The sequence below is a fragment of the Meles meles genome, chromosome 1 (assembly GCF_922984935.1).
Source record: "Meles meles chromosome 1, mMelMel3.1 paternal haplotype, whole genome shotgun sequence".
In the NCBI taxonomy this organism is placed as follows: domain Eukaryota; kingdom Metazoa; phylum Chordata; class Mammalia; order Carnivora; family Mustelidae; genus Meles; species Meles meles.
In genome coordinates this window covers 108,507,487-108,519,637 of record NC_060066.1, presented here as the reverse complement: position 1 = coordinate 108,519,637, position 12,151 = coordinate 108,507,487, and the positions used below count along the sequence as shown (strand labels likewise).

The window sequence follows — 12,151 nt, the reverse complement described above, 5'->3', positions numbered from 1 at the left end:
TGATATGCTGTGTCTTATAGCTCTGGCTCCTTATCTAAGACCTTTGATGAATGACTTAGCTCTACAGTTCTAAGAAGGCCTTAGGGGCCCTTTCTTTAAGAGCTGGTATGAGCTAGTATCTCCTGCCTTCTTGAACTGGTTGCTCTTACAATTGCATTATCCACTCTTCGGTTCTCTTGGCACTGGACTCAGGCACCTGGAGAAAACACATCCTCTGTTTTTTTTTAATTTTTTAAAAAATTGATTGATTGATTTGACAAAGAAAGAGAGAGAGCGAGTGAGCACAAGCAGGGAGAGCAGGAGACGGAGAAGCAGGCTCCCTACTGAGCAGGGAGCCCAAGGAGGAGCTCTATTCCAGGAGCCTGGTGTGATGACCTGAGCCAGAGGCAGACGATTAACTGACTGAGCCACCCAGGCAGCCCTATCCTCTGCTTTAAGCAGTATAAGCTGCCTCATTTACCAGGATGGCCAGTGGATTCCATTCTATCTACCTTTAGAGTAGCTGCATTTCTGATGACTTTTTTTAAAGTGTGGAGGCAGCAACTCCCCTTTCCTGCCTAGAAAGCTGTGATACTTGACCTCCTGGAGAGGAGAGGGACTTCTCAAAGCCCTAGAGCCTAGAGAAGTGTGCCAACATCCGATAACCTTATTTCCCTTACCAGGATCCCTGCCTGCTTTATCCAGTCAAGACTGATATTCCCAGCCTTGCTGTGGGGTCTTGCCTGAGACATTTCCAGCTCTGTAGATTTCCAGCCCGTGCCTGTTTCTGTTAGAGGTGCCAGGGTAGGGGCCCCAGCTCCTGGAACCTCAGCCTAGGCCTGAAGTTGAATTCTTCACTTTCCAGGGTGAGGGTTTGGATATAGACTCTTCCTTCCTCTGCCCATCCTCTTCTCAAACGGAGACCATGTTTACCAGCTATTCACCCTAACCTTTTCCCTTTCTTCCCCAACATATAGTTAGACCATGTTTTCTAATCAATCTCCTTTTGTTGTTTAGTGGGGCCTCGTGACTGAGTTCTGGTCAATGGAAATATTTTGAGGCTTGGTCCCCAAACACCTCCGTTATGATTCTCTCTTCTCTCATCTGGCAACTAGATGTCAACATCAGGATGATCTTGGAAGTCATGGGTTAAAGACAGCAGAGCTTCCGTCTGCCAGATTCCTGAATGACTCCTACACACCAACAGCTGGACTTTAGGTCCATTCTTTTTAAAATATGGTGACACTTCGGAGATGTAAAGGTGTACCTGTCTCAGTATTTGGCTTTACCACACCTGATAATAAAGTCCTTTGTGATATGCCCCCTTGAAGTTCTCATTCTTTGGTAAAATTGCTCAAGCCCTTGACCTCTTCCTGGGCCTCTCCCGCACCCCTTTAGTTTGGATGGCATTCTGCCCATCCTGGAGGTCGCTGCTCAGTTTCCCACTTCTCTCCTCTGTAGGCTCAGAGGAGGCTCTGGCTTCTCCTCAGTGACGATTTCCTCCTTCAGTCTGTATTCTCCTTCATGTCATACCATTCCTTCTTAAAAATATGCACCGCCCATATTCTTTTTCTTCCGTCACTGCTGTTTCCTTGCCTGGCTTACTGGCCATTGTCCCATAGTCTTGCCAACTGGCTCCCACCTTCCCCTCATCCCAGGTCAGTACACTCCAGACCCCCATTTTCCAACACCAGTTGGCCTTCTGCATGCCTCAGCCCACGTGTACCTGGTCGGTTTGTTCTGATCCACAGTGGCGTATGGCAATCATTGCCCTTCTTCCAGACCCCTCTCCCCACTGAGGACCTTGCCTCCTGTTTCACTGAGGACGCTGAAGTCCTCGGGCATGAAGCCCCCTCCCCTCCCCCCTACTATGCACTCCCCCTTCTACTAATTCCTTTTTTGGTATCAGAGTCACTGATGCTGTCTCCACCTGTGCTCTCAATCCATCTCTGAGACCAGATAGGTGTTCTGCTGAATGACACCTCTCTCCCTCCTAGAGTGTCAGCCTTTCTCCACTGGCTCCTTCCAAAGCAATTTATAAATATAGTCAACTCTCTTTCCTTAAATAACTTCATCATCAACAACAAAAACAACAACCTTCTTAGAAAGAATCATCTAGATTCACTTCTCATTCCCACCCATCTTTTCACTCACCATCATTCGATTTTGCTCCCACCTGGCAAAGAAGACCCTCACGTTCCTCATTGCCAAAGGGAAAGGCCTATTTTTAGTCCTCATCTGTCTTGCCTTCTTTTGAGTGTTTGACACTGCTGAGCTCTTCCTCTTCAGAATAGTCACTCCTGTCCTATCCCCAGTCTCTGGTGGCTTTTCATCCTTTGCCCCAACTTTAAGCCTTAGCATGACTGAAAGTTCTATCTGTGACCCCTTCCCTATCCTTCATTTCTCCCCCACTTTCCCTCCTTTCATTCTGCATGCTTCACTCCCCATGGTTCCATGTCCCTTTTTATGTTGATGACTTACAGACCGAGTCAGTTGCTCATCAGTCTCGAGCTCCAGACCATAATATCCAGGTTCCCGCTGGTTCTTGCCATGTGGCTAAAACATCATGGGCACTTCAAGCTCCATGGGTGGGAAACTAAGCTCATTATCCACCCCCACTTCAAAATTGCTCCTCTCTATTCCCGATAATGCCATCTGCAATTCCTAGGCCAGAAACCTGGTGTCATCCTGCATAGCTCTTCACCAGTCCATGACATGTAATTAGCAGCAAAGTCCCATGCTCTTTTGTTTGTCCCATGTTCCATCTCTTTCATCTTCAAAGCTCTGACCCATGTCAGGCCCTTACTATCTCTAGCTGGGGGCCGTGCTGGGCTCTCCCAACCAGGGTTCCCACCTTCGGGCTTAGTGACCCTCGCTTTACTGCTACCAGAGTTCTCTTTCTAAAAACAAAACTTTATGTCCCACTCACCGCCACCCCCAGCTCCCCCCTCCCCACCCCACCGCGCTTACTGACCACCACCAGGCTATACCCTTTAAAGTCTTTCCTTGCTGTGTGCTTGGTGCCTCACCCAGGGCCTGGAACCTGCAGGTGCCCAGGAGATCTCTTGGTGCTGAATGGGAAAGTGGGTGTATGGGAGGTGCTGGCAGGATTCTGATTTCTGGGCACAGAAGGGCCTTAGCCTGAGAATGAGGCCATGAATCTATTTATTCAGAGGAGTGTGTCCTCTCCTTTACCTCACCAGTCAATTCCTGGGGACCCCTCCCTGCTGTGTAGTGGATCCCTGGCAGGCAAGGCAGTCAGCAGGAGGGCTTAGTGACTATTACTGGGATGATTCCTCTTCCAGCTGGAGCTGAAGGAAAACACCTGCGGGGAAGGAGGACAAGCTGAATGGCAGGAGCTGGATGGGGTGCCCTGAGCATTTGCATCCTGTTATCTGGTGCCTGATCCTGTCCCTGTGGAACAGGTCAGACCACTCATACATAGAAAAAAAAAAAACCCTAGCCTGGTTCTCCAGGTGCCCAATCCCACTCTAAAAAGCTGGCCCCTGCTTGGGACAGTATCATCAGTATTCTTCCTTCCATTTGCCCTGAGGGTGATGGTGGCAGGGAGCTGAGGCTGAGAACCTCTTTACCTGAGCACTTGGCATAGACTGTCTGCTGGTCCCTGCTCTGGGCGATGCAAGACATGTAAATCTTCTGGTCCTCGATCTTTTCCACGTCAACATTCAGGACAGCCAAAGAGCCCACAGGGATCAAGCTGGAAAAAGAGGTGGTTTAGCCCGTCCCTCATAGGACTCCCCAGCAGCCATCCCTTCACCCCTTCATTTCCCCCAGCCTTCTCGTCATTCCACTCTGCCTCAAGGAATAAGTGGCTCAGGACTCTAGGCCCTGTTTGCAGACTTCCAGAGTCTGACGGCAGAGGCTGTGCTCTGGCTGGAACCCGAGGAATGGCTGAAGAGTGGCTGGGGAAGGAGGGCACCAGACAGGACTCCCACACCACCACCACTGAGCATGGCCACTCCTCAAGGATAAAAAGCACATGACTTTGGCCAGGGCCCCAAGGACCCATACTTACTTTTTGAACCTGATGTTGAGGCTTACTGTGAACAGCCCCTCTCCAGCCAGGTAAGCCGTTTTCGAGAAGGTCTCGTCCATCAGGGCAGCCAAGGACCCTCCATGTGCAAACCTGGGGGTGGTGTAGGAGCTAGGCGGGGGCCGAAAACTTCCCTGTCCCGCTCCCTGATCCTGGAACCACCCCGCCTCTGCCTTTCTACAGGAGAGAATGAAGCAGAGCAGCATCCCAGCTCATCAAACTGGTCCCAGTCACTTCAGCTTTTCTCCCATGTTCCTTCAAAGGCGTCGGCAACCACCTGACATAATTCTTTCATTTTGCCAGGAAAACGTGTTGTTGTTTTTCTGATAAAGTTAATGGGAAAACATTTTTTCTGATTCGTCACTTAGTGGCTGGCAGAAATGGCCACCATTTGGAAAGGTGTGCTCGTATAGGGCCTGGAAAATGCCCGGTGTCTTTCAGTTTGGGCTCCAGGGCATGGCCTTGGGCCAGCTCCCACCTTACCCATCAGTACAGCTGGGGCCGAGCCCACATTTTCAAGGCAGAGAAATGTGAACTGTAACTTATGTTCTCTACAGGGCCAACAGGACGGCCTCCTGAGCAGTGCTGTCTGCAGAAGGCCCAGGGCCCCCCTTTGGCAGGTTGCTGTCAAAACCTGCTTTCCTTAGAGCAAGAGAATTTCTCAATCTCAGTTGTGTAAGCCGACCTTATGCCAAAGCTGCTTTGCTGTTGATGAGGTTGGGAAAAAGAGAAGTGTGCCGAAATCTAGAATGCAGATAACATGAGACAGATTCCAGCTTCTGATTTCCAGGAGCATGATACTCCACGGACCAGGCTAGCTGCCCCGCTGTGCTAGCACGGATTACCCTCCTGTTCCCACCACCAGGAGGGGAAAGAGCTGGAAGGCTGTGGAACAACCCCCCACCTGGTTGGACTTCCTGCCCCACCTCCCATTACCTGTCTGATCTTGAGCAAGCTGCTAAGTTGCTGAGCTGCTAAGTGGCTAAGCTTTTCTGAGCCTAAGGTTTTCCACTATAAATTCTGAACAGAAATAATTCCTATTTCAGCAGATTACATGAAGTAATGTTCATAAACCCCCCTACTTCTGCATTGCTTTAAAAAGGGGAAAATAAGTTGGTGCCAAAGAACCCCAAATCTGCTCTTCCCTTGGCATCCTCATTGGCCAGACAGGGACCCCCCCCCCCCCCCAACAGGCTTGTGGATTCTGCAGGATAGCTCTTGGCCAGCCTGCAACCTAGCCCTCCTCATTGCCTAGGGGCTGGGTGGACACTTGTGATAAGATAGGTGATATATATTGGTCTCTGCCCTGGATTCAGCACAGTGCTGTTGAAACCCTTGTAATTTCCTGGGCGATGGGAGTGTCTTGTTTTACTGAGGTGGCTCTGGGCAGGCTCCTGGATGAGGGCTGGTCCCCAGAAAGACCAAGCCATGATTAGAAGCTTCTAGAGAAGGGAGAAGGGCTGGAATGGAATATTTGATGGATCACACCTGGTGAGGAAGTCTCCATAAAATCCCAGTTGTACAGGGTTCAGAGAGCTTCCAGGCTGGCAAACACAGGCCCGGGGGAGGGTGATGCATGCCAACCCCACAGGGACAGAAGCTCCTGCATGTGCTCAGAACACTCCCAGACCTCGCCATATGTGCATCTTCATCTGGCAGTTCTTCTGTATCCTTTATCATATCCTTTAATAAACTGGTAAATATAAGTGTTTCCCTGAGTTCTAGAAGCCTCTCTAGCAAAGTAAGTGAGCATGAGGAGGGGATTGTGAGAACTCTGACTGGTAACGGTAGGAGCCAAGGCAAGCTGCCCCAGGATGGGCCACTCGAGCATGAATATTATTTTGAACTGAAGGCAGTTGAGACCCTGTGGGATCCCTTCACTACATAGAAGAATTTAAACTGGGGGTCTTTCCCAGAGTAAAGGTTATTACCAGAGATAAATTTTACCTGAGTGACCCATCTGTAAGGCAGGGTAAGCATCTAATTACCAAACATCTGCTCTTCTTCTTATTGCCATGCAAAGTGCATTCCTTCCCTTCTAAGTCCCAGAACCCTGCCCCCTGCTCCTCAGTTCAGGATGACAGATAGGGTTCATTTTGCCTGTCTTTGGAATTCCCATGTCTGTGTGAATTTCCTGTATGTACACGATTAAATTTGTTTTTCTGTTAATCTGTCTCAGGTCAATTTGATTCCTAGTCCCGCTGCAAGGACCCTTGAAAGGGATGGGAAATTCTTGCTTTCCGACATAGCCAAGTCAGACAGAAGTTGTGGGAACCTGGTGAACTGCCACTTGCTCTTGGCGTCTGAAGTGGGGGGCAGTCTTGTGGACTAAGCCTTTACCCTGTAGGATCTGATGCTCTCTCCAGGTAGATGGTGTCAGAATGGAGTTAAATTGTAGGACACCCAGCTGGTGTCCCAGAATTGCCTGGTGTGGGCAAAAGCCTCTACCCATTTGGTGATCAGAACTTTACTGTGTGAGCAGTAAAGGAGACGCACAGGAGAAAAAGACACAGTAGTTGAGAACTGTTTTTTTCCCCCCCTATGCAGTAAATAGACTGAACTGGGTATCTCTTTCTCTTCAGTATTCATCTCTTCTCCGAACCCCTCAACCCACTGGCTTCAGTGTTGGGTGATCCTCCGCTGCCTTTCCATGAGCCCCTAAATCAAATCAGCTATACTTCACCCCTCAGCCCCGCCTTCTACAGTTTTCCTCTTGCGAATGATAGGCATTCCTGACCTGTGTAGGGCTCTGACCTAGTCTCCCAGTGCTCAGTGGGAAAATCAGTGTCCTCATGGAAGATGCCTTTGGGGTGGCCAAGGTGGCCAAGGGCTGCAGTCTGAATCCATGGCCTGTGGAGGTGCTGACATCTATTAAGATCTCTGAATTTAACTGCGAGTTTCTCCCAGGCCTTGGGACCCTAAAGCTACCCCCCACCATTCTTTCTCTCTTGTAGGAACACTGGCACCACCAGCAGGCTTCGGTGACTGTCTAAAGAAGGAACAGGGATGCAGGAGAAGGCGGACCACCATGGACTTGGTGGCCCAGTGGCCTTGGGCAAGAGGCTCAAGGCCAGCTTGATTTCCCTTGTGGAATTTACCTAGTGTGAGTTCCTTCCTGGGCCTATCCCAAGTTCGAAGGCAGCAGAGTATAATGGAGAGATCAATGGCTTAGAGTCACAGATCCTGGACTAGAGACCTGATTGGTTGCGTGGGCTGCTGTGCTACCTTATTTCTGTGTCTGCACTAGGCAAAAGATGAAGTCTGGAGAGATGGTATCTAAGAGCTAACATTGTGCCATATGATTTGTGAGTACATAGACATGGTCCTGTAATACCATATCTCTCAGTCATTCTGGCAGCTGGATATTATTGCCCCAGGTTTCAGGTAAGAAGGCTGAAGGCCAGAGGTTAAATGCTTGCTTAGGGTGCCAAGGCCAGCAAGGCAGAACAGAACTGAAAGCCTGGCTCCAGATCTTGTCCTCTTCCAAGTTCACAACACATTTCTCAAAGTGGCCTCTAAGACCACCTTCTTACTGGAAAAAATTCCAGACCTCCATACAGAGGCTCTCCTTATCTGCCCAATGAGGCCTGGACCAGGCGACCCAAAGTGTCCTTCCAGGCCTGTGTGGAGACAGAAGCCCAGTGCTCACCCTCCCATTACCCAGCTCCTGAGGGAGAGGGACAGACTCTGGGGCCCTGAGTGTGGCCCATCTGAGCCGAGCCCAGAAAGCAGCCAGGGACATCCACCCAGGCTCTGTCTGTGGCTTACCCTGGGGGCCCCTCCAGGTAGCGGCCAGGTTGGAAAAGACAGATGGACTTCTTCTTGGATGGGTGGAAAAAAATGACATACTCGTAGCCTTGTCCTTCCTCTTGGATGCATCTGGTGAAGATGCGCCAGTCGCTTTTGTCTAGGGAGAGATGCGCAGTGCTGTAGCTCGAGAAGTGGGTGCACAAGTGTGTGGGGCTCAGCACCATAGTGGAGCCCTGCCTTAGGCACAGGGTCCAGGAGAGAACCAGAGGATGCCCCGGCTCTGCCCTCAAGGAGCGTTCAATCTAAGAGTGGAGAGTCTGCCCTTTCCTCAGAGAGCCCTTGGTCTGGAGGGGGGAAACACTCAGGAAGTTCCCTAGCTGAGGGGTAGAGACAGTCTTGATCAAGACTTTAACAGACCTTAAACCTGGGAAATTAAAAATGTAACATGCACTGCACATATAATTCAAAATAACAACAGTACTAAACAGTAAAATCAGGATGCCTGGCTGGCTCAATTGGTAGAGCACATGACTCTTGATTTTGGGGTTTGAGTTTGAGCCCCATGTTGGGTGTAGAGATTACTTAAAAATAAAATCTTTAAAAAAACCCTAGTAAAATAAGTGCAGAAAAGTCCACCAAAGTCCTGATTTCCCCCCCAAGATGACTACTACAACAACTACATCCTTTTTTGGTGGACATCAAATTCTTTGAAAAAAATTAATTTGGTGACCCTGCTTTGTGGCATAAATGCAAAGGTCGTGTGCCTACCATACCACAGATTCATCAGTGGGCCGGAAAACCACATACATGAATGAGAGAGACAAGAAAACAGGGACGTGTGTGTGCACAGGCACACATACACGCACCCACACACATGAAGGAAGATGAAGGTGGAAAGTTCTATCCGTCTGATCTGGTGGGAGTTTGGGGAGCCTGGCTATGGAGCCAGTAGAGTGGGGATGCTATGTTGAGGCCTGCAGTGGGTGAGGCAGGCCCCAGGGCCCCTACTGGGTGGAGAGGAGGACTTGGGATAAAGCTTGACGGCATAGGAAGAACACCCAGTGGGAAGGCAGAAGGGTAGGGGGCTAAAGGCTGTGCTCAGGGGGTGGCTCTTGGCTGGAAACAAAGGCCAACACTAGGTTGTGTTCTCTCGGATGCGAGGAGAGAACCAGAGATCAGAGAGAATACTCTTCTCTTCTCTACCCGCCTGGGGCTACAGCATCCCAGGTGGGTCAGACACAGAAAGAACTTCCTGCTGAGAACTAGAAGGGAGGTTGTGGATCTCCTTCCCGAGGGTCCTGATGGTCAAAACAGTGAAAGGGACTGGCTGAACCCCCCGGTGGGCTGGGGAGCAGATGTGCCCACAGGCCCTCCCAGACCAGGCCTTACCTGAGGCAACTGCTAACCCAAGTGGGAGTTTCAGCCCCTGGATGTGGTCTCTGTTGGACTTGAAGGAGGGGAGTTTGATCCAGCCATCAGTCTTGGTCTTCTCCAGAAATTCCTGGTATAGGTTCAGCATGTCTGGACACCAGCTGGCATTGGGAAGGGAGTAATCCTTCAAATCTGTCTTCTCCAGACAGAACCTTGAGACCTGGGCAGGAAAAATCAGGGAGATTCAAGAGCTTCTTGGGGGATGGGGGCTGCTGCTTGTGCTGTGGGACCTCTAGGTGGTTTGCTCCTGGGTTCGCTGGCTCCACCCGTGTTGACTTACAGGAAGTGGCCCAGGTTCCTTGCAGAGGGTTAGGGGACACCTGTGGGCGATGGGCAAGGGGACCCTACAGTGCAAAGGAAGGATAAAAAAGGAGCGGGGGATGACAAGTAGAGGCATACCGCTCTGTGGTGTGCCTTGCAACTGTCCTGTTTAAAAACCCGTGAGCTATTCTTTGAGGCTGAGAACTACTAGCCTAAGCCGCACTGTACAGATAGGGAAACTGAGGAAATATGGCTAAGGTTGCCAGGCTTGTGAGTGTGAGAGCTGATGGTCAAACTGGAGCCTGTCCTGAGACACTTTCTATCCCAGAGGGTGTGTCCAGTGATTGAGGACCATTGCTGCCACCTGGTTGCTTCAGGGGCTAGTCCAGTTCTGTCTATAGCTATGGGCATGCCCTGGCAAGGTGGCTCCTTTTTTTTTTTTTTTTTTAAGGCGGCTCCTTTGAAACATGTTTAAGGTGCCCACACAAGGGTGTTACTATCTGTAGGAAGAGTGAGCCCTCTGTGATGTCAAATACTCACGGACCTGTCACAACTGTGGGCAGTGGGCTGGCTGCTGGCCAAACCACACACAGGTCTGTCCATGGGGAAATGCCCAAATGCAGCTGCAGCAGTCTGAATTCCACGGGAGGAAAGTGATTCATGCATGGCTGCACAAGATCCAGACCAGGATAAAAGTGTCCTGGTGGTATTAGTTTTGGATTGCTTGCCCTTTCTTTCTTTCTTTCTTTCTTTCTCCCTTCCTTCCTCCCTTCCTTCTTCCCTCCCTCCTTCCCTCCCTCTCTGCCTCCCTCCCTCCCTCTCTTTCTCTCTTTCCCTTTCTTCCTTCCTTCCTCCTTCCTTCCTTCCTTCCTTCCTTTTTCTTCCTTTCCTTTTCTTTCTTCCTCCCTTCCTTCCTCTCTCCTTCCTTCCTTTCTCTCTCTCTCTTTCTTTCTTTCTTTCTTTCTCCCTTCCCTTCCCTTCCCTTCCTTTCCCTTCCCTTCCCTTCCCTTCCTTTCCCTTCCCTCCTCCCTTCATATCTTTAGGCCCAACATGGGGGTTGAACTCACGACCCTGAAATCAAAACTCATGCTCTACCAGCTAAGCTAGCCAGGAGCCCCTTGGTCAGGGTGACTTGATATCCCAAGAGCACCTTCCCTTTGCCAAATCACATAGCTCCCCAACACACTGCCCACTTGCCCCAGCTATCATCTGGGAAGAAGAAATTTGGGGTGCTCCTTATGCCCTAGGCCCCCAAGAGAAGGAGGGCTGCCTACCTGGCTGAGCTGGGAACTTACCAGGGAGTCCGTGGAGGATCCAAATGCTGAGGTGGGGCTGAGTCTGGGCAGGACCTTGGGGACGCCAGGAAGGACCCTGTGCTGGCCAAGTCTTACTGCCTGGAGGAAGCCTCTCCTGATCATGGTTGAGTTCTGAGGCTGGGGCTGGGGGGACCACCGGCAGACTCTTGAGAAAGCAGCAAAGTGAGTGAGTGCTTTTTGGATGTACCTGGGTGTTGCGGGTACCCCTGCCACCTCTGGTACAAGCCTCTCACCTTTTCTGTCACCAGGCTTCCAGCAGCAAGCTGCCTCTGCAGATGATTAGGCAAGGCTGGGCTGGGTTGACAAAGGACCGCAGATGTTTGGAGCCTTTCACTGGTCCCAAGCCCCACCCAGCGCTTGGGGAGGAGCAGGCCCTGCTTGGGCAGGAATGCTTAACAGGACTGGGCTGAGTCCAGAAAAGAAACATTTGTTAAAGAGAAAGAAACACGTAAGGAAATAGCAGATGGTACACGGGGACTCGGAGGGCTGCCCTGAAGTGTTTGGTGGGGTGATACGAGAAAATTCCCAGAAGGATAAGGGAGCTCTGTCTCTCGATTAGAGAGTGTTGGTGGAGTGTCTGTGTGTGTTGCTGGAGGCTTTGTGGCATGTGCTCTGCAGGAAGACCACTTAAGCCCCCTGGTATGGTCCTGGCACCCCTTCGTATATCCCAGACAAGGGGTCGCACAGAGAAGCCTCCATGCTGGTCCCTGGAGGGGATACTGGCAAGAAGGAGATGGTCTTAGAGGCACAGACAGAAAATCATTTGGGAGCAGTGAGCTTAGCAAAGGTGCTCTCATGCTTTGGGAAGCCCAGGGAAAGGGTTGAGTGCTGGGGGTGAGGTGGGGAGCTGGGCAGTGGAGGCCTTGTTCCTGGCAAGCCTGGAAGAGAGACAGCTTTCAGGGGAAAGTGGAGAGGAGTGTTCAGCAAAGTGTCTACGAAGTTGCAGGCTTTTCTGGTGCTGGTATTTTTTCTATTGAATTAAAAACTGCCAGTTTTCCACTAGAAGTCCTGGTTTTTAATTTACCGAGAAAAGCATGTTCTGAAGTTCAGAACCATGTAAAGGTGGAATTCTGATGACGATGGTGGTGATGGTGGCAATTGGGGCAGTTTTTGTTTACAGGTTTTGTCCCACTTTCTGTATTTGGCTTCCCCGGAAGACTAGAGTATAACTGTTTCCCTCATGTCCTCTCAAGATTTGAATGAAATTTCTTCAAGAACGGGGAAACCAGGTTTTTGATTGAGTTAGTCTCTGGATCTAGCCCAAATGATTAGAATTAGTTGCTAGCATTTTACAAAACAGGGAGTTTCACACAAAGCAGGTCAAGGATCTCCAGATAAGTAGGAAGATCTGGCAGCAGTG

The 12,151-nt window shown here is 50.4% G+C and overlaps 1 protein-coding gene across 1 annotated transcript; it reads right to left on the bottom strand.

The window, feature by feature from the left end:
- Nucleotides 1-3,169: 3,169 nt before the first annotated feature.
- Nucleotides 3,170-10,893, bottom strand: THEM5 (thioesterase superfamily member 5). The gene is made up of 6 exons (XM_045991708.1): nt 10,771-10,893; nt 9,173-9,374; nt 7,802-7,940; nt 4,016-4,126; nt 3,573-3,697; nt 3,170-3,304 (listed from the first exon to the last, which is right to left on the bottom strand). The coding sequence occupies exons 1-6, from the start codon at nt 10,891-10,893 to the stop codon at nt 3,261-3,263; spliced, it is 744 nt and encodes a 247-aa protein (XP_045847664.1). The 3' UTR covers nt 3,170-3,260.
- Nucleotides 10,894-12,151: the final 1,258 nt, after the last annotated feature.